Source organism: Penicillium maclennaniae (assembly GCF_028827695.1).
Source record: "Penicillium maclennaniae strain IBT 15551 chromosome Unknown utg000002l:1.0-2354659.0:1.0-2356205.0, whole genome shotgun sequence".
Classification (NCBI taxonomy): Eukaryota; Fungi; Ascomycota; class Eurotiomycetes; order Eurotiales; family Aspergillaceae; genus Penicillium; species Penicillium maclennaniae.
In genome coordinates this window covers 214,985-236,356 of record NW_026623214.1, presented here as the reverse complement: position 1 = coordinate 236,356, position 21,372 = coordinate 214,985, and the positions used below count along the sequence as shown (strand labels likewise).

At 51.1% G+C, this 21,372-nt stretch overlaps 6 protein-coding genes across 6 annotated transcripts; 2 read left to right on the top strand and 4 right to left on the bottom strand.

Moving 5' to 3' along the window:
* Window positions 1-70: 70 nt before the first annotated feature.
* N7477_001326 (FAD-binding oxidoreductase) lies at window positions 71-1,770 on the bottom strand (the record flags this gene model as incomplete). Its single annotated transcript, XM_056962989.1, has 6 exons — window positions 71-397; window positions 458-580; window positions 616-652; window positions 700-1,063; window positions 1,117-1,230; window positions 1,278-1,770. The coding sequence occupies 6 exons, from the start codon at window positions 1,768-1,770 to the stop codon at window positions 71-73; spliced, it is 1,458 nt and encodes a 485-aa protein (XP_056825908.1).
* A 2,152-nt stretch (window positions 1,771-3,922) lies between these two features.
* N7477_001325 (exoribonuclease II) lies at window positions 3,923-7,008 on the top strand (the record flags this gene model as incomplete). Its single annotated transcript, XM_056962988.1, has 2 exons — window positions 3,923-3,934; window positions 3,988-7,008. The coding sequence occupies 2 exons, from the start codon at window positions 3,923-3,925 to the stop codon at window positions 7,006-7,008; spliced, it is 3,033 nt and encodes a 1,010-aa protein (XP_056825907.1).
* Window positions 7,009-8,346: 1,338 nt separating this feature from the next.
* Window positions 8,347-10,310, bottom strand: N7477_001324 (acyl-CoA synthetase; the record flags this gene model as incomplete). Its single annotated transcript, XM_056962987.1, has 5 exons — window positions 8,347-8,387; window positions 8,465-8,691; window positions 8,743-9,623; window positions 9,674-9,972; window positions 10,025-10,310. 5 exons carry the CDS (start codon window positions 10,308-10,310, stop codon window positions 8,347-8,349), a joined length of 1,734 nt encoding a protein of 577 aa, XP_056825906.1.
* A 284-nt stretch (window positions 10,311-10,594) lies between these two features.
* Window positions 10,595-10,846, top strand: N7477_001323 (uncharacterized protein; the record flags this gene model as incomplete). The annotated part of the gene is made up of 2 exons (XM_056962986.1): window positions 10,595-10,636; window positions 10,703-10,846. The coding sequence occupies 2 exons, from the start codon at window positions 10,595-10,597 to the stop codon at window positions 10,844-10,846; spliced, it is 186 nt and encodes a 61-aa protein (XP_056825905.1).
* An 808-nt stretch (window positions 10,847-11,654) lies between these two features.
* On the bottom strand, window positions 11,655-12,869 carry N7477_001322 (syntaxin; the record flags this gene model as incomplete). The annotated part of the gene is given in 6 exon segments (XM_056962985.1): window positions 11,655-11,716; window positions 11,775-12,054; window positions 12,110-12,295; window positions 12,310-12,578; window positions 12,647-12,812; window positions 12,864-12,869. 6 exon segments carry the CDS (start codon window positions 12,867-12,869, stop codon window positions 11,655-11,657), a joined length of 969 nt encoding a protein of 322 aa, XP_056825904.1.
* Window positions 12,870-15,782: 2,913 nt separating this feature from the next.
* N7477_001321 (peptide MFS transporter) lies at window positions 15,783-17,691 on the bottom strand (the record flags this gene model as incomplete). Its single annotated transcript, XM_056962984.1, is given in 6 exon segments — window positions 15,783-16,127; window positions 16,139-16,699; window positions 16,714-17,186; window positions 17,244-17,508; window positions 17,544-17,577; window positions 17,603-17,691. The coding sequence occupies 6 exon segments, from the start codon at window positions 17,689-17,691 to the stop codon at window positions 15,783-15,785; spliced, it is 1,767 nt and encodes a 588-aa protein (XP_056825903.1).
* Between the last annotated feature and the right edge of the window lie 3,681 nt (window positions 17,692-21,372).

Sequence of the window (21,372 nt, the reverse complement as noted above, 5' to 3'; positions counted from 1 at the left end):
TTGAATTATGATAAGTATGTACCAGAAACGATATTCACGAAGCAAGTCATGTGTCTGCTTTGATGCCTCCCTACTCCTCGAGACGCCACCCACCACTAGTCCGCTTCTGGAAGAATCCATCAGGATCATAGCGCAAGCGAGCTTCAAGCGCATACTGCTTAGACTCGGGCTTGATACGGCCCCAGTAGTCCTGTCGGAAGTAGGCATCATTCATGAAAATCGGTCGGTAGACGTCCGGAAGAAGACCCTCGTCAATGTTTTTTTGTACCAGATTGCCCATGCCACCGTACAAGTTTTGGTTGGCTTGATCGATCTTCTCGTCGTCTGCGGCAAAGGTATATGAAAAGTCTAGCTCGATGAAAATGTAGTTTGTGTCGGTTGGGACGGAGAGAAGATCCTATGCTTTGTTAGTTTTGGGGGGGTTTTTTTCTGGCTAATCGGTAATAGAGCAACTTACACCACCGCGCTCAACGGCTTTCTGAGAGAAAATCTTCGGCACTGGCTGGAAGGCGATCGACCCAAGCACTCCAGGGACTTCGAGGATAGACCCGGTCACATTGTACCAGTGGTCGTAATAGTCCTGCAGCACGGAGGAGCCAACAGCTTTGCAGGGACGGGAGTGGTTTCGGTGGCAATTGTGTAGCGTTGGCCACTATTGAGGTTAGCATTGCTCGGGACAAATGTGTTGGATAATCTTACTGGAGGATGAAGAAATCATTGTTCTTCAATAGGTCATAGTAGCTATTCCAGGTCTTGGCCGTGGAGGTGTGAGCAATCGCAGTGAATTCATCGAACACACCCACCGGAGGCTCAGGCCCATCGTAGAAGAGGAACATGATCCAGAAGTCGATGATTGCCCCACGCTCGGAGGTCAAAATAATGGCAGCCTTCTCATCCGGATAGTCGTCAACAAAGTTTCGCAGAGCCTCCAACACCTTGGGAGTCTTGTCGGCAGTGAAGACGTAGTTGCCGCCCCAGACCTGACCGATAGGATGTGTCTGCATAGTGTATGCGGTGACAACACCGAGGTTGTTGCCACCACCTTTCAATGAGTGGTAAAGATCTATATGGGATTAACTCTGTCACATTTGGCTGGCCCTCTCAAGTATCACTTACCGACATTCTCTTTCTCATTAGCATCAACAATTGTGCCGTTGGCCAGAACGACCTGGTAGTTGGCCACATTATTCGCAGCCCATCCGTACTGGGTACTCAAGAAGCTCATCCCGCCTGGCCACGTTAGAATCAGACAAAAGCCTTCTTTGGGGTTGACATACATCCGAGCATGTATCCTCCAATACCAACACCGCCAAGCCGGCCACCGACAACAGCACGGCCGGTACCATCCAAACCCTTCTGCGCATCCTCCCAGGACAGACCGGGTCCAATGACCGCAGTTTCATCGTCGGGGTTGTAGAAAACCTGGTCAAGGTTCTTCGTCGAAACAAGCAGACCATCCTGAATACTGGCGAAACCATTGTTAGGCATGTGTCCCCCAGACTTGACGGCAAAGAGCGTATCGAAATTATGCAACTCGGTGATGACATGCGACATTTCTTCGGCACTAGCTGGGGCCGCAATGCACGTTGGCTTCAGATCGCCGCATGCTGCTGACCAGTACTTGGTCAGATCACTCGAATAATCCAGCGTTAGGGGGTACTCGATATCAATCCCAGCTTGCTCGAGCGTCGAGCAAATATTAGCGTGGGTCGCAGGCGCGAGCGTAGCAATGACTAGCGCCAGGGCGCGCCAGCTAGGGCTGGGAATCATGGTAGAGGAAGAGCGACTGGTATAGGATGCAAGAAAGAAAAGAAGAGATGAACCAACCCAAATCCTTAGTATGAGACTCGAACCTATGATAAAAAAAAAACCGATTGGACTGGAACAGAATGCCTCAATTCAGGATCACTTTAAGAAGAGGAACCACAAGAGATTTATATAGTCATGCTGAAGGCGCTTTTGAAAGAATCGGACAATATCCATCAAGCCACTGCCTCTCCTGGTGGAGCCGGAAGGATGGAGCTGGACAAGCCACTACTGTATCGGGCTTCTGCAAAGACCTTCTTAATGCACATACCGCAATTCCCCGCGCGGCTATGGAGCATCTGGCAGTCTATTTCCGTAGCTTAGCTGCCAATCAAGCAATGCAGGATTGATGGCTCTCCCCATCTCGTCTTTTTCTAAGCATTAGTGGGGTCGTTAGGCTCTGATGTGAGGGGCACATGGCGAGGCGGATGGTTTACTGGAGACCTCGGGTTCCTTGTCGGGGGGAATCCCTACTCGAGTGGAACCACTCGGACAAAATTCTGTTCTAACCGAGAGAGTTTGTTTGCTGTCGATCTTAGGAATATGCATTACAGAAAGCAAGCTCTTGGTGGCATGGGAGCTTCTCTACCCGAACCGAGAGACAGTTACCGGGCGATCGCCATTTTGGGCAATAGCGCAGATGGTATCTTTGCGCCAGGAAAGGGGCTTGGAATTGGCATGTCACTGGGCACAACGAAGAATCGTGGTGAAGGATCCGCAGGAAGTCCAAGCACTTTGATCGCGATGTTCATGCTATGGCGTCTTCTTGAGTGAGCCTTATTCGGGCAAAGGCTTGACGCACATGAATCATTGTGAAGGAATATAAGGAACAAAATCAGGGCAATCGTTGAAAAGGTCGTCGCACCAGATGCAGCATTAAACACACTGGACTCTTGTTGTGATCGAGAGCGGAGAGACATAGATTGACAGGGTCCCACGCTCTGGTAAGCTTACACAGTGGGCCGTGCGGGGATGCCCCTGAACAGTTCCTGGAAGAGGGCAAGCCACCGCCGCGCCTAGACAAATGCCTTCGCTTAGACCAGTTCAGCAATGATGTGCGCTGAACATCAACTTATTAGGCTCTTGGGCCGGTATCTCCGGCATGATCGCCCTGCCGGAGCAAACTAGAGAAAGAATACTCCGGACAGGCAGATCCGAGTGTGGGGTTTCTTCTCACATGAAGCCGTGTACGGTACCGAGGTGACCGATCGCTTTTCCAGACGAGAACGCGAGCACTACCTAGGATGAGACGCTCATAGAAGAAGGGTCCGAAGAGGTAGTCAATGGGAAAACTCCTCAGATCTGAGATATTGACGGGGCAGTGGGCCCGCGAATTGGAGATTGTCTTGGCTTGCCCATATTTGAAAATCTTACGACGGGTGGAAACCATGGATGTATGTGATGCCTAGGCAAAAGTACTCAATGGAAGTACGAAAGAAAATGTAGTAGATGTGTCGACTGATGGGGCTTCGCAAACCAGCACCAGTCACGAGACAATCGAGCTAAGAGCTAAAACGACACAAATACAGCAACGATCGCTGCTCGGAAGAGCTGCGAGAGATGGCACTTTGGTCTGCCACATCAGCGAAGTCTCCTACTGTACATGGATCAAGGGCCAAATGTAAGCCACTGGATCTCGGGGCTTATTGAATCTTGGCGTATACCGTGTGATCCGAAACGTATTCCAAAAACCTCACTGCGACCTGAAAATTGAGACTCGCTTGAGCTATGGCCATCAAGCATGCACCCATCTCAGGCTTCGCAAGGAGGTAAATCAAATGAAACAAACGTCTTCCTCCGGATCTGGTCGCGTGAGGACAAGTCACGAGACCGAGCTGAGCTGAGACCGCCTTAGGCGGTGTGTGGTTGTGCCAGTCAAATGATCCAAGTTTCGCGATGTTCGCCAGTCGTGGTTTAACTGACAACCACGAGTATGGTATTTCCGAGGACGGGGTTGCTTCGAAGCCTGTCCATTGCGAGACAGCTTTGCGTGCGATGTGCTGTACGGCAGAGACAAGCAAAATGCCTGCTTCCCGCTCCTGTGGCTCGCATGCCACAGCTTGCACGGCGCTCGCTATCCACCACGAGAACTCTGAGGTCACTTATCGCCCATGAAATGGAAATTGAGGTATGTTTTGCCGTCAATGAAGCTATTGGGGCTATCTGATGAGGTTTTTTTAGGATCCCGCCGCTAGAGACCCGCCGACTGCGGAAGAGCTGGAGTTGGCTCGCCTGAACGCCGAGTATGAGAAGACCCAGGACATACGACAATACCTGAGGCAATGGCAAGCAACTGTTCCTCAGATCCTGGATTCGGTTCAAGACCCAGGGCTTAACACTCCTGTCAACGTTCTTTCTGGCACCATGAACGGCCGTAACTCCGAGGAAGGCTACCGAACTTCTCAATTAATGGAGCAAACCGATCTTGACGTATCGGAGGAATTTGAGGGTGACCATCTGGAACCTGGTGATATGCTTTGCTTGATGAAGGGAGATGGCACATCTTCCTTGGCCATATACGTGCAGTCTGTCAACAGACAGAGGCAATTCTATACCGATCGTGGATTGTGGCGTATTTGCCCTGCCGGTGAATTGGATTATGTCGTGAAGGGATTTGCTCCCCTTGAGTTGCTTGAGCCTCTTAAAACGTATCTACCAACTGAACTCGTTCGTCCCATTTCCGACCTCCAACTTGTTGCGGAGGGTGGCATCCCGAGACCAATCGGGGCGCCACTCCTGGAAATGATGGGCAATTTCTCTGATCATGTGGCGGATTTCACATTGGAGAACGCCCAACGTTTGGACAAAATATACGAAATTGTGGCCGATGACCAGGAATTCCAACGACTGACCCTTGATGAATTGACGACGAGGGCTTTGGACATCGATGAAACGGAACTGACAGCCGTCAATCTCTACGCCGTTCATCAAGCGGTACGCAATCACCCTTTTCTCATGGAAAAGGACTCAACCTCCTTGTTCTGCAGCCTGTACATGGTGGAGCCGAAAAGAATCGCCAGAATTGTTGGGACAGTCACGACATGGGTCCACGAACACCAAAACATTCTGATTGAGGAGCTCGCATCATCTAAGACCGCATCTAAGTTTGGTCATCCGCTGCAGTTGTTCATCCAAAAGGCACAGCGACTTATTCGCTCGAGCCGAAAACTTCGTTCGCCAACAATCATGTCTAGCGTGGGACCCACAACTCAGCAATTTGAGCCCGGCGAGGATGGCAAGCCGATGCTGTACCGTGAAGTCTTAACAGAAAAATTTACGGACAATGATCGCATCATTCTAGAGTACTTGCAATTGTTTGCGATTCCATCGGTGATTATGCCGTCGGGGACCTTGCGATCTGCAGCATCGCACATTATGCGCGCAACGGGCATGTACAATACCCTCGGCCTCAGTGAGGCATCAAGCCGCCTCTTCCTGCAGGAGATTGGTGTCATTTCTCCGTGGGAGAACCTCGGCCTTCTCGATCAGAGTCTGCTCCTTCCGGGTCACGGCATGTCCCTTTTTGAGGATATGAGATGGGAAGAGATCGAGGAGACTTGCCAGAATCTTTCTCTCACAGACTCGATGCAAAGCCTTCGGAAGGACTGGGGTGGTTTGCCAGTCTACTGTATAGACGATGTTCATGCTCAAGAAATTGACGATGGCGTTTCTTTGGAACGGATCTCCGGCTCGAATGACACTTTCTGGATTCGCATCCATGTCGCTAATCCAACAGCTTTCCTGCGCCACGACGACCCTATCATGGAGTATGCGGGCTCTCGGTGGTTCACCACCTATGCTCCAGAGCGTACCTACCCCATCTTCCCGAGCTCTTTTACACAAAAAAACTTCAGTCTGTCAGCTGGCCGGCCGACCTTGACATTCAGCGCGAAAATGAACCTACAAGGCGAGATTCTCGACACCGAAGTGACAAACGGAATTGTCCGTAATGTGATCAATATTACACACAACAAACTACGTGAGCTCTTCAAACCTGACGGAAAGGAGTCACAAAAATCATTACAAGTCGGCGGTACTCCCATCGAACAGCCTCTAGCTGCCGATCGAGTCATACGCGATACCCTTACACCAGAAGATCAAGACACTTTCTCGACTCTTCGCAACCTAATGCTAGGCTTCCGGACCCAGCGCCAGAAGAACGGCGCGATGGATATGCAACGCTTAAAACCCAACCCGTCCGTTTCCGTCCAAATGGGCACAATTCCTGCAAAGCCATATGAGATGCAGATCACAGCGGGCAAGACCTTCATCGGTGACCCTAGGATTCAACTTCGTATTCAAAACTTTGACTCCCACGAAGTCCCGGACGAATCTAAAGAAAATCTCGTCTCTCTACTCATGAATCTAGCTGGCCACATCGCGGGTCAATTCTGCGCTACTCGCAATATCCCTGCTGTCTTCGATGGAACTTGGTATGACCCGGAATACAGACGTGTTACACGCGACAACATCGCTGAGTTCGGCGGCAAGAAATTCTTCCAGTACGCCATGCCAAAGGCTCTGTCCAAGTCTAGTCCCGTCAAGCACCATTTCCTGGGCATAGATGCATATGTCAAGAGCACGAGTCCGTTACGTCGTTTCACCGATGTGATTTCCCATTACCAAATCGAGGCGGCTTTGCGTTTTGAGCATGAGAACGGTCGCCAGTTTAATGCTGCCATCGACTTGCCAGATGAGCCCGAGCTTTCAGCCGAACTTGAAGATGAATCTGAACTTGTGCAGTCAGAGTCGCAAGCCGAACCAGCCGCTCGAAAACAATCTTCTCAGCCACTCCCTTACACGCAAACCGATTTGGACAACATCATCCACTTCGCTCAGCCCTTAAAAACACGTCTCAATGAAATCTCCTCCTTCTCACACCAACACTGGGCCTGCATGCTCCTCTTCCGCGCCTTCTACTTCGCCGAATGCGAACTCCCACCTTCATTCCCTGTCGTCTTGCGCACGCCGCGACTTACCAGGCTCACGCCTGACGACGGCCTTGTCTACTCGGGCTTCATCACAAATTTGGGTGTTAGATGTACGGTCACCATTCCGGATCATTGTCCGGGTCGAGAAGAAATGGACGTCTTCGGTGTGGTTGAGGCTACTCTTTTGGCAGTTGACATGGCGAGACTGGAGGTGAAGATGGAGGCGACTAAGTTAATCAGTCCTTTCGAAAGAAGGGGCGAGTGGGCTTAGGCTTGTCTCGTGATATGGCTCTGCCTTTTGTACTATATGTATTATAAACGATATATCGAAAGATCTTCACCGAATACCTTATGCCAGGCGTGAGATCACTTTACACCCAAGTCTACATTGAAATGTCTCGGATCGTACCCTTCAATCCGAATCACGGGGTCAAAGAATCTTCAGCCCTGGAGCTAGGCCTTGTTTTATTAATTGTCGTAGTATCTTCAAGCTGATCTTCTTACAGATTCTTCGAACTATGCTCTGCTTAAATCCAATGTATGAGACTCATTCCTGGTCTTCGCTGGACAAGAAGTCATGCCTGATTACACCATCCGTTTCTCCTCTAGTAATCAGAGGTGGTCACGAATGACAAATTTCCACTCCTTCGCCACCATGTATACCACTAGCAGGCTGGAGGCGAAAAGAAGACCGCATGTTGCTACTATAAATACGACACTGATCCAGAGTGACATGTTCATTGTCCAATTATTACTTCCAGCATCATTTCCCACCGATGTGACGATCTGCAATCCGCTCAAAATCACAGACACAAACAGCTAAAACAAACAAATTTGGCGCATAGAATCGTGCAAAGTGTGCTGCGTACTGGTAGTCGACTCTTTAAAAATGTGACCTGCCCAGAAGTATTGGGGCATAACGGTTCAATCGGATCAGTCGTATTTCGCCATAGGCATAGTCAAAGCTGCTAGTTTGTCTCCTCGATACTGGTACTGTCCATATCAATTCAAGAGATGACTTCGGCGCCACATCGCTATCCAATGCCGCCCGAGGTGGACACGAGACCGTAGTTCGGATTCTTCTCGACACTGGCAAGGTAGAGGTTGACTCAAGAGACGACGGGGGCTTAACACCACTATCGTGGGCCGCCTGGTGTGGACGCAAGTCCGTAGTGAAAACAGGCAAGGTGAATGTCAACTCTCTGACCAAGGGGGGCCAGACTCCGCTAATGATTGCCGTATGATACAACCACAGAAACATTTTAAAGATGCTCCTCAATACGGGCAAGGTTATTGTGAATTCTGACGTTGTTCTCACTTCTTATGATCTATCTGTACTCGACGGGACCGATGAGTAAACGAATGAAACTACCTAGAGTCCATACTTCAGCTTCTTAGAATATCCAACTTGGGTTATCCCCTGTCTCTTGCTGCATTTGCTGCATTTGTTCTCGTTGATTTTGTTTTTAGCTCTTCTGGGCCGATGATCGTGGATATGAACCATGCAAATTTTTGTTACATTTGTTTTTATCATGATACAAGATTTTGATTTCTGAAGAAAACTTGGGAGCCAGGTTCTGTAGGAGAATGACCCAACATAAGCTGGTTTCTAAAAATCGAATACCTGCTTGACAAGAGCCTTCTTGTTCACTGTTCAACATTAGCAAGGCAAATCCCTAACGCAAAGCAAATCCAGGTAGAAAATAGAAACTAGAATTATAACTCACCCTTGCCCATTGCATTCCTTGGAATCGCATCCAAAACCTTCATTTCCTGTGGAATCTTGTACGAAGCCAATCGATCCTTCAATGCACGTCGCATATCCATCGGTCCCCATACCTTGCCATTTCGTCCCGTACTCGCCGCATCAGGACTAAGGACGACCACCGCAGCGACCTTTTGACCCCATTGTTCCGAGGGAAGACCCACGACAGCAGCTTCTGTGATCTGAGGTCTGGTAACAAGTCAGTAAGTCTCGATGACCCCTAAGCTCAGGAAAACATACAGAGAAAGCATCTCCCTCTCAACCTCCAACGCGCTGACCTTCTCTCCGCCCGTCTTGATAATATCTACACTCTTCCGACCCTGAATGAAATACATGGGACCCTTCGCCCACTCACCACTAGATCCAGATCCGGCTCCCTCGACGACCCGTCTAGTCGCGACATCGCCAGTCTTGAACCACGGTTTCCCGCCGTCGTCGGCCGGGACAAAGCTCTCAGCCGTGGCTTTCGCATTGCCCCAGTAGCTGTGGAAGATCGTTTCACCGCGGAGTTGGATCTCGCCTTCGCGAGTGCTGTCTAGTGGGATGACTTCGTCTGTTTCTGTGTCGACTAGTCGCGCTTGTACACCTGGTAAGGGCCAGCCTACGCTGCCATCAATGCGGTCCTTCGGGTCGAGGCCACAGCTTATGGCCATTCCTACTTCGGTCATACCGAAGCGTTCGAGGAGGACGTTGCCGGTGCTAAGAGTGGTCCATTTTGTTTTGGTGGGGGTTGGGAGGGCTGCAGAGCCGGAGATGTTAAGGCGGAGATTTGATGGGGAGATTCCTTGTTTGGCGCCTTGTTGAATGTCTGGTGGCAGGGTGGTGAAGGATGTCATTAAGCGGTTGTAGACTGTTGGAACGGCCGTGAAGAAGGTGATTTTTGGTTTGGATTCGCTTGTGAACGGGGCGGCGAGGCGGCGCCAGACTTGATCTGGGTTGAATGGGTACATGAATTCAACGGAAGAACCAGCGAATATCGGGGTTAGAACTGCGTTGACCACGCCATGGATGTGGTGGAGTGGAAGTAGGTGGAGTAGTCGGTCTTGGGGTGTGTAGTTCCATGCTTTGAGGAGAGAACTTGCTTGTGCCGTAATTGCAGAGTCGGGGATGAGTACTCCTTTCTGTGGAGTGTTAGCACAGTTTCTTATTATCTGATTCATTTTGCACCTACCGGTCGATTTGTAGTCCCGGATGTGTACAGCATCAATCCCCCAGAGACAGGCTGCTTCAAGTCCTCTAATTGAACAGACTCATTCTCAGCACCTTCCTTGAGCTTATGTCGGATATCAAACAATGGTTCCCTCTGCAGCCCAGCCTTGAGGACCTGTTCTGCCTTGTTGGCATATTTCTCCGTCGCGAGGAGCAACTTCGCCTCCGAGTTATCCAGAATATACTGGAGTTCACCAGTTGGAAATGACGGCGACAAAGGCAAAGCAATGGCGTTGCTTGCGAAAATAGCCAGCATAGTCACTTTAGCCCATTAGACTCTATCTGACAGGTCCAGCGACGCGAGGACACATACCTACGTAGTCATAGCTATTCTCCGCTAGGAACGCGACCCGCTCCCCAGCCAGCTTGCCCGTAGTCTTGTGTTCAAGCTGCTCCTTCGCGCAGAGAATATCGCCGATGAGATTCCCGTATGTGAACGAGCGCTTGCTTAAGCTGTGAACAACAGCTAGACTGGCCGGGTCGTGGTTTTGCAAAGCTCGGAAGATCGGGATATTCGGAAGCGTCGAGAGGAGTCTCGCGCGCGCAGCCAGGCGTGGAAGCTGCAGGCGCGGTCGCAGCCGCCAAATCAAACCGGACATTTGGATAAATTTGAAGCTTTGGGTTATGGCGAATGTCTCATAGCTCGAATGGAGGCGCAATGGGTCGATGTCATGCGGATGAAGTTCCGCGGAAAGCTCGACTTTGCGACTCCGCTTTTCTCCAACGCTTATTCTCCTCTATACCCTATACTCTCTATACCCTCGTTCTATACTCCTCGTCCTCTTTTCGAAAATCCTACTCCGGCCGCATCTCGGCATCTCCAATGCTCACTCGCGCTCTCCCCGGCCTCCTCCCGCGCCGCCTGTTCTCCGTCTCCGCGAAAATGGCCTCCGCAACCCCGATGGAAGATCTGATGCGCGACAAGGTCCGTCTAAACCGAGACCACACTCCTACCGCTTGAAATGTCTCTCACATCTTTTACTTTCAATAGCTCGCTACCGCTTTCCACCCCTCTACCCTCATCATCCGCAATGACTCCCACAAGCACGCGCACCACAAAGCAATGGAGGGTGTCGCATCGAAGGAGACCCATTTCCAGTGCGTCTTCGTCCGAGATTCACGAGTCCAGAACTGATTACTACCAGTGTCACGATAACCTCCGATGCCTTTGAGAAGAAGATGCAGCCCGCGAGACACCGTATGGTCTATGCCTTGTTGAAGGAGGAGATGAGTCAAGAGGGGGGGCATCCACGCGCTGCAGCTGAAGACTCAGACGCCCGCGGAAGAAACGAGGCAAAAGGAGAGGGAGTCGCAAGCTTGACTGCATTACACGAAATGTTCCTTTTAGGACTTGGACTTGAGGCTGGAGTGGTGGGGACATGTCCACATGCGATGTGGATGTAGGATACATGATTAGAAATGCCCGACTTGCGAAGTCGGGATTGGATACCCTATTCAAAATAAATGTTCAATTGCTGAACAAATTATACCCATGACTATACGATACACGATATGTCTGACTATCCAGGGATACCATGACTCCAAGGTGAAAGCTGCACTTGTATAGCAGGCAGAAAGAATCGATTATTAGACAAATTACATAGATTCAGTGCCCGGGCATCAGCTATTGCCGAGAACAACAGGTCACCCCCAAAAAACCAAACAATCTAGTATATACATCCATGCACGATCGCGCATGGAGGCACAGCACAGCGAGCAGAATCATCATGACCGGAGGTCGTGGATGCTGTACACAATCCCGGACAAGTTGAGACAAAGGAGATAGCGGATCGAGCACTGCTTTTACACGAAAGAGAAAGAGAGAGAGAAAAAAATTATGACATGCGAGAGGGTGGTATAGAAACGAGGGGGGAAACGGGGAAAGGTACAGGAATATGAGAAGGTCGTACAAAAGGGAACGGGGGGTAATGGGGGTGCAGTGCTTATTTCTTGTTGCCTTCCGTGACTCCGACGGCGACACCGACAACGATAGCGATGATAATGACTGGCGTTGGTTAGTTCGGAACGCTCGGATAGGAGGGGGAAAGGATGTTGCCACGTACTGACGATGATCAACGCATACCACTTCCACCGCCGCGCGTTGCGGGCGCTGGTGATGGCACTGTCCAGCTTGCTGTTGGCCTGTTGCACGTTGCGGTGTGTCTCCTCGGCGCCCTGGTTGATCTGTTGAACGGCGGGTTCTTGCTGGTGGATCAACTCGGCGACCTCTTGGTAGAGCTGACCAAGCTGGACCATGTCCTGTTCGATCTTGCGGATTGCAGCGGATCGCTGCATAGTAGCCTGGCGAGCATCGTTGGCCTGGCGGGATCGAGTACCGGGAACCTATTTCGAATGATTAGCCTAGCCCGCGTAGTGAAGTCCTAGAACCAAAGCATACCATGAAGGCCTGCTCTTGACCAGCCAAAACGTTCTGCACACCCTGCTCGAGCTCCTCGGGGGTAGCCTCGGGGTTGGCGATCGCATAACGACGACGGACCTGCTCCTCCAGCTTCTTGCGGAAGTCGGACTGGGTGCGCTGGTACTGCTCAATCTCACGGCGGAGGTTGCGGTTGACGTTCTCGACCTGGCCCGAGACACGAGAGGGTCACCGGAGCCGGGAGTCTCCTTAATGCGCTTGAACTGGTCGCGCAGGTAGCGCAGAGCGGTGTTGATCTCGTCCTCGATGTAGTCGACGGTCTGGCGCGTTTGCTGGTCCTCCTTGCCGGTGGCAGACTCCAAAAGCGCGTTCTGCGCGGATGCCAACTGGCCCTCGCGCTTGGTGCGCAGCTCGTTGATCGCATCGTTCATCTCCTTGCACTTGTTGAGGATCGCGGTCGGGCCGCCGGATTCCTGCATGTTGGACATTTCTGAGAGGGCAAGAGTCAGCGCGTATTCCCAGGGGTCACATCGGCGGGATTGATGGGAATAGACTCACCATATCCGCCATTGCCCTGCTCAGCATCTCCAGATTGCTCATACCCACCGCCATAGCCATACGGCTGCTGTTGCGACGGTTGTTGCTGGGCGTAGGGGTTTTGCTGGGCGCCATAAGGGTTGTACTGGCCGTAGCCGCCTGAAGCATTATCCCCCAAGGCCTGATACTGGGTGTGGTTAGAAGAATACTAGACATGTCATCGAGGGCAAGAACTCACACTCATGATGAAGATTGGGTTTCGAGATTATTGAAAGGGGTCAGTTGAAGAGGATTGAAGGGTGAGACGGGAAAGGTGGAGTGAACGGAAAGCGCTGGCGGTGGCAGGGGCAGAATGTTCCAACTGTCACAATACGAGATAGTCAGGGGGGGGGGGGAAACACCAAAATTAGGAATCTAGTAGTAAATAAGGAGAGATCAATTTGAAACCTAGTTTCGAGTTGCTAGGGTTAAACTATTTTCTCCCAGCCTCCTTGCAAGGTGGACCTTTGAGTAGGGTCAAATTGTGGCTGATACTGCGACCGTTACTATTTATTGAGCGTTGCGATCGGCGAGGGTGGAGTGCGTGGAAGGGTTCAGCCTGGTATCGGTACTTCAGCAAGTGTGCAAGTCTCCATGTCTAAACAAGTAGTGGTACTAGTGGCGATTGCAGTCTGCACGTCATGATTGCAGGTTACAATGGAAAACATCTGCTGTGAGTAAACTCAATTGATGGAATAGATCTGCCTAAAACCTTGGTCCTCGCTTTTATTCTCCGCTGTCAAAAAAGTCTCCTGCCTGTTCACTTGTAAGTACCCCGTGAGTTCACCATGAGCTCACTACTCTATTAGCGCTGCTAAGATTACAGACTGGGCCTGTGCTGTCGATCAGAGCCAATCAGTCTGCTCAATGTGCGATCGCGGTGTCCTTGGCACAAATCCTCACGATGTACCTATAGTACTAGGGACTATGGATGTGATGATCCAGTGGTAGATGGATTAGAGCTACTCAGCTCAATCCCACAATCAAATAAGTATTCAAACGGAAGTATACGAACACAAAGCAGATAGTCACCCTAATCTCAAGACCTTTCTCAATACAATGTAGCATTCTAGTCTAAAGCCTTTGCCTCACACGTCTTGCAATACATCCCAACCCCTGCAATCCACTCCCGATGCGACCCAATCTCTTATGTGCGCCCTTGATTAAAGACAAAAATAGCATCAGCATCTTTCACAGTACTGAGCCGATGCGCCACAGCGATAGTATTCCGATTTCTATCTATGGCCGCAGCTAGCGCATCATGCACAACCCACTCACTCTTCGGATCAAGTGTGCTAGTAGCCCCACCTAGTCACAGTTTGGGACTTCGAACCAGTGCTCTCACAACCGCGATACGCAGTCTTTGGCCACCGGGTAACTGAGATCCTTCAAAATCTAACGGATGCCAATACGCCGTCGGGAAACGAGGAGACGAAATCCCATGTATTAGCTGCGCGAAGAGCGGACTCGATCCTGTCATCGAATAACGTGGAGTCCTGGTGTGGTGTCGTTTTTGTCTAGACCAGAAGTAACATCCTTGCGACTCAAGATGGGGAACTAGATTCGTTCCTTTAGGGACGAGGGCGATGACGTTGCGGTAGAGACGTGGTTTGAGGGTTGATAGAGTCGAGGGAGCCGCTTGAGGAATCGCAGAATTGCTCGAAAAGGGCTACCACTGTACCATATTCTGATGCACTGACAAGGGCCATGAGTTGTGCCTTACATAACTCAGAGCCACCAGTTCCGAAATGGTAATATGCGACCCCTTGGCTCAGCGCCGGCTTGAGCTAGTCGCAACAAACGTTGCGAATGATGAGACGGTGGTCGTAGGTGGGGAGTGTATTGTAGTAAATGTATGAAAGAATGAAAGGACCGAGTCCAAGGAGGAAAGAGCACAGAGCTAGTATGGAGACGTCTGAGCGAAGGGTAGCTGCAGAGGATTTCGATGTTGTGAAGCCGGTGATAGCTGTGACGAACGAGCCTAGGATAGCTGGAAAGCTATGCCAGCACCAAACGCGATGGATGCTAGAAATGCGACGGCTTTCAGTGAGAGTTCCCAAGGTCCGGCGAATTTGGAGATTCGTCTGTTGGCGGCAAAAGAGCCTTCAGATACGTCTGATGCTGGCGCTGCGGCTGTCTCTTTGTTTTTTCTAATTCCATCCTCCATGCTCGTGGTTGCCGGTTGATTGTAGTCAAATTATTGTATTGTGACGACAGCGAAGGATCATTTTCTTGAGTAAACTACTCCTTTTTTAACGAGACTGGCGTGATACAGCACACGGAAATAAGACTAGGTCATATTGTGCAGAGCAGCTCTAATTCATATGCCTGAGACCAGTTCCATAGTCTCGGACCGCCGTGCGATATCTGTATCATCTTCAAGCCTATTGTAGGCCCCTAGAGGACAATGCCAATACCGCGACACTCGGCTCCAGAACAGCAGGTCCCTCGGCTTCCGTTATTGATCATGAAGCTATGAACGGGACGAAGATCTAGTTGGTGAACCCTAGGGGATGCGAAGCGACAATTAGCAAAGCTTGTCTTGAGACCATTGGGGGATGGTGACGGATAGCTTGGCATCAAGCTGCTGTGTCTGCGGACTCCGGGACTTCTACAGCTCTAACCCTGTTTTGCCCACCATGCATCACGTGTTGTGTTCTTCATAAGTCATGAAATATCACGTCTCTGCTTGTTCAGAAACATGTCAACTGGTTCGAAGTGGGCAAAAACGGTAAATGGCTTCCCACATCAAACAGAGCAAACCAAATTTCCAGAAGCACGTGAATTTTTCAAATGCCTACGTTCGTAGTCTGATACGTTGCTATCAATCCTTGTGTTCTTGTTAGGCTTAGTGTCACCGTCTCGTCAGAGTGCATTCCATATACTTTTTTTGATCAGGCTATGAAACTTTGAGATGGAAGACATCGGGATATTGGAATGAAGAATATAGAATAAAGATAATAATCTATTCACAGGTAATAAATATATACATACTAGAGATTAATTACTCGTAATCTCGTCTCACATCTGCTCCGTCACAGGAAGATCCTGCTCCCTTATGCAGTACATGTATCAATACAAATCATGGCCTAATGCAATGTTGTCTAATGCACACGATCTAATGCTTATGCTGCGCATGGTCAACAGCATCAACGGGCTCAGTAGCATGAGGCGCGACGGTCTCAGCGACGAGATCGTCATCCGCATCCAACGCATTCATATCATCCTCGACGGCGTTGAGATGGTGGAAGACGAGCCAGAAGATGATACCGCATGCGAAGGACGCACAGGCCAGACCGACGAACATCCAGAGGATGGCAGGGTCGAACGCGGCGGGGGTGAGGGCTTCGGCGAGGGCGGAGCCGAACGCGTTGGTGAGGAGGTACATCGACTGGACGAAGGACTTCATCGACGGGGGAGCCTTGGTGTAGGCGTATTCGAGACCGGAGACGGAGGCGAAAATCTCAGAGATACCAATGAAAACGTAGCCGGGGTCTGGATGGCGATGTGCACTCTGTTGCCACTGGCTGAGCCATCGACGAGGAGGGCATCACAGCCGGGGTGGTCGTAGCAGGGTCCGGCGGAGTAGATGAGATGCTGCACGATAGCGGCGTACATCATTGCGAGCGAGGCGACAACGAAACCGAGGGAAATACGGGTAATGGGGCGGAAGGGAATCCTCAAACGGCGCATCAGGGGGTAGACCACGCTCTCAAGCAGGGGAATGAAGACGATGATGGAGATCGGGTCAAAGTTCTGCATGAGATCGTTGGGAATGCCGTGGCCTTCCATTTGACCGGCCTGAGTGACGAAGTTGCCAGAGAACTGGCCGTAGACGACCCAGTAGATAGGGTAGAAGGCGAAGACGCGGCAGGCGATGAGGGCGCGCTTGAGCTCGTCAATGAAGTGGTCGTCCCAGGGCAGAGTGACTTGGTTGCCGCTGCGCTCGGCTTGCCAGCTGGGCTTGGCAGCGTCCATGTTACGATTCTTGACCATAATCCAGAGGGCCTTGAAGGCATCTGTGATGATGGAACCCTGCGGGGACGGACGACGTAGTACTTGCGGCCGATGATGAGAACACCAGTACCGGCGGCGAACATGCAGAGACACAGCAGGTAGCCAGACCAGAAGCCGATGTACAACTCCATATAGGGAGTGGCCAGCAGAGAGAGAGAACCGATGTTGATACAGCCGTAGAAGATCATGTAGATGCGCTGAATGGTCAGGGCCGGATCAATGATCACGCGCTCGCCCTTGGGAAGAGTCTTGAGGGCCATCTTCTTGCGCTTGTACTGGTCGGCGATCAAAGGAGCCACGTTGGACTTGATACCACCAGTTCCCAGACCAATGACCAGAATAGCCACGACGAAGCCACCCAGACCGGCTCCGTGCTCCAGAGCAGTAGGAATGGAAGTGCAGACCAGGATCAAAAGACCAACCAGGTAGATACAGCAGAACCAAACGATAGTCTTGTACTTGCCAAGGTACTGATCGGCCACAATGGCACCAAGGATGGGAGTCACTGCGGATCACTGTCAATGTCGGTCGAGAGGCATACTTTGGTGTGAGTTAAGCTTACCATAGCACCAGAATTGGAAGAAAGTGGTCAGACCAGTCGCACCCTGGTGGCCCATGCCCAGAGCACCACGGCCCTGGCTGCCGTCCAGCGGGCGCAGGACGTAGTTTTGGAACAGACCAGACATACCGTAGTAGGTGAACCGCTCGCACAACTCGACCACGGCCACCAGCCAGGCGGAGAGGGGCAGGTTCTCGGCGATGTGACGCAGAGTACGCTTCTCATCCTCGGTGGGCTCCCCTCCGTCGGGGGTGACGGAGCCATACTCCTTGTCAATGAAATGTCGTCCTTCTCGTGGTTCACGACGATGTGTTCGACAGGGGATTCATTGTGGGGCCTGGATGAATGTCAGCATAATTGACCAGATGGCTGTGCACTGCATCAACAGCGGCTGCATCATGATCTTGTGGAGCGCATACTGGGTAAGCTCAACCTCGCGATCGGCCGACATGATTCAGATTCTCTTGTGGACGGAGAGAAAGAGAAAGAGCGGGCTGGGCTAACACTATATAGGGCAAGGAATATTACCACACACCCGAGGTCCGGTGGAGATTCTTATCGGAGCGTGGACCGAAAAAAAAAAACCGGAGGCCTTCTCGGTACAAAACAAACTAGACCGAATGACTGAGATACGAATCCACTCGAGATAAAAGAAGAAAAGCCGAAATAACGACTGTTCGCGGCTTGTCCCAGCCGTGGATGCGATCGGCGCTGTCTGCCTCGCCACGCCAAATCAGCGCGTGCACATTGGAAAAGAGACCCAATGTAACCCCAGAACGGGAGACGGCAGCGACGAAGCGCATGGCAAGCTAAGGATGCCAAGCGAAAGATGCCAAGACGCATTGATATGGTTGCTCACGCGAGGGACGAGGGACTAGAGACTAGAAGCTCGCGATGGATCAATCAGAGGCCGTTCCCGCCGTCGATTGTGGAGAGAAATCTGGAGACCCGCGGCTCTCCACCCAGATCCAGCGAATCAGGCCACCAGGGCCCGTCGGTGAATGCCGTGTTGAGATTGAAAAAAAAATTTCCCAAGTTGTATAACTGCAGTCGGACTGAGCGCCGGAGACGGTTCGCCACGAGGAAATCCGCTGCGTGTCCACCATGCTGACAGGTGCCGGAGTTCCCCCTCCGGACTCCGTCTTTCGCGAGTCGGGATCTTGGTTCCTGGCCGGGCTTTGGTGTTTGTTGTTTCCCTGTATGCCAAGGGAACACAATAGAGACGAACGAAAAGTCAGAACATTGTGGTGGCGATAGATTCGTGCCTGGTTCGAACACGGAATCGAACTCGGAATCGAAATCGACGGGTGCGCATTCCCCGACCACTCACGCCTCAACCGCGTTCGGTGTTACTGGTGTCTGGAATCTGCCATCTGCAATCTGTCGCAGTCCGATCATAAGATTAATTTGTCATGAACCTCATCCCGTATTTTCACGATCCTGATTCGTAGTCCACACACTCCCCAGACTCATCCATAATGTGATCAGGTAATTCCGCTGATAGCACCCCAGTCTCCCCTTTCGCCCCCATTGCAACGTTGGGGAATGTCCCCGCGATGCTTATCAGTGCTTCGTGCTTTGACTTTCGGCAATGTCTCAAGGGCTCCATGTCTCATGAGAGATGAGACTCAGGAGTCCGGTCTGATTCCTCGGGGTCTTTCTGTTTCGTCCAGTGCCCTGGTTGGATCCTTCACTTCGCGGGGAAGACGATCATTGTGTACATATCCTGCAGCAGCCGGGGATACCCAACCAAGGCGAACGATCATACATGTCCAGCGTGTGTATTACCGCGCATCACCGCGCATCGCGATCCGGGGTAATTATTCTCTCGTAACAGCGTGGCGGGAAATTGCTTTGTAGACAGGGAAGGTGGAGTCTGGCGCTGGCGCGCCCGGGTGCCAAGACTGAGCCAGCGATAAGCTGGTTTGGACTTGTCGTGTGAATTGGTCATGGAGGTCGAAGATGAAGATGAGTCACATCTCGAGGATATCAGTCCTGTGTGGAGGGAGAAAAAAACAAAGAGCCCATGATCCAGGCAGGAAGAGAAGCAGAAAACACCGAAAATCAAGATAACCAAGACCCGGCCGCGTCTGCTGGGGGGAAACGCCCATAAATAAAGAGCCTCGTCGTATCGGGCTCCGACTTCGCTTGCCCTATGTCCATCGTGGTCAGGGCTGTGTGGACAAATGAGGATGGAGGCCGAGAGTTCCACCAAATCCCCGACGTATCCTGTGCTGTTCCCCGCGCTGCTCGGGGCCTATTCGGGTCGCTAGTCCCAACCAAGGGCGCGAGCCCAAGCCCTTGGCTGCTCCTGCCAGCAACTCATACTTTTTATCGTGAGGCTAACCAAGAAGTTCCAAGAGATTGGCATTTCGTGGCATCTTGTGGCATCTCGTTTACGAATGCGTTGATACTTCCGACACCGGGACTGCGCGGATTGTGGCTCGAGAGTACGCGCGTACCGAATCCATCCCCAACTAAGCCTTTTATTAAAGTTGCCTGAAGCTCTTGGCACTCGACCAACGCTCAGGCAACACTCAGACAACACTCAGGCACTTGAACTGTCGGCTATCCCTCGTAAGCCGAAGTCGCCCATCTCTACATCTGTTATTGCGACATCGTCGTCCACTCATGATCTTCGCGGTGGATCTGCAATTCCGGGGGCTGTTCGGTTGTTCCCCGAGTCTGGAGCCACTCACGCATCCGCCATTACTGTCAGGCACTGGTTGAACCATCTTCTCCGAGGCGCACTTGGTCCGTCGGAGAACGGATTTATTGCCTTTTCGAGAGTTAGTGTTCGCATTCGACTCCTATCGTGACCCGTTCTAGGTACAGGCTTCACCTTTCGCCCTTATACCCTTCACCCTTCACTTTCCAGTGCAGTCATCTTGATCGGCCAGGCCCGGTCATCTGGCTCCGTCCATCCGTATTCCATCACTCGGGAGACGTGTGTCGCTATCTCGGTGTTGAGGAGGTGGTAGACCAGGAAGAAGGCTGCGTCTAGGCTGCAGCTAATTTCCCCAAAACTTATTGCTTGTAGGCGGGTTCCATGCACATACCCACCGTCCACGAAGCGTCGAGACAGGATGTGTGTCGGTGGTTTAGTCTCCGTGGACTCGGAAACAGAGATCTCGTAGGTGGTCCAGTACGTGGTGGTGTGTCGTCACGGTGACTCCGGGGAGAATCCCGGCTGCAGCGAGTAGGATGGCACCCGTACAGATCGAGAAGAGAATCGTGAACCGCTCGAGCTTGCGAATGTGCGGGTCAGCTCTATCTCGGGGTCTTCATTATCCACGAGCGTCTCAACGATGGGCACTGCTCTTCTCAGGTATGACGAGGATATCGTCTTCCGTGGTTCGATTCAGCGCATCTGCTAGAAGGAGATCCGCCTTGATTGCGAGTCAGCTCGCTGCTTGAATCAAAACGTTCTCGGCTACTATTTTCAATTGTAAACACCTAATCCGGGTCATCTTTGACTCTAATTGTGCGAAATATGGGAGAGTTTATCTCCATAGGCTCCGTAAAAACGAAAAGATCAAACCCCTCAAAAAGAAGAACGGTCCACCTTATAGTACTTTACTTGAACCATCATCAAGGGTTCCAGTCCCCTCTTGAGCCGTCTACCGAGTATTGTGACTTAGCGGGGACAATTGATGCCCGGTCAATATAGAGACATCTCTGCACGTACGCATATGAAATAGTGGAATGCATATGAAATAGTGGAATGGATGGAGGAATGATGAAAAAAGCAGCTGGACGAGCTATTGACGATCCTCTAATTTTGGTTCTGGAAGCTATTGGCCTTGGAAACAACCGTGGGCCTGTATTAGGGGTGGAGCAAACAGATCATATTAGAACTAAGCACAAGATCACAAGCATCTAATTTGGAGTGAGGTCAAAAGTATTTGAGCTTGCTATGACACACTCGAAGAATAAGCAACACTATAGCAATGTAGATCATAAATTATAGAACATGAAAAGGGGGTATTATTATAAGATCAGAGCAAATATCAAGCCAGCAGACATATGCCCATAATCGAGGAAACGAGGTCAAGAAATTACCACATTCAAAGTGAACGCCATTTAAAAATAAGAACTATTAGAGAAGAGTATTAAAGCATCAAACATGTGT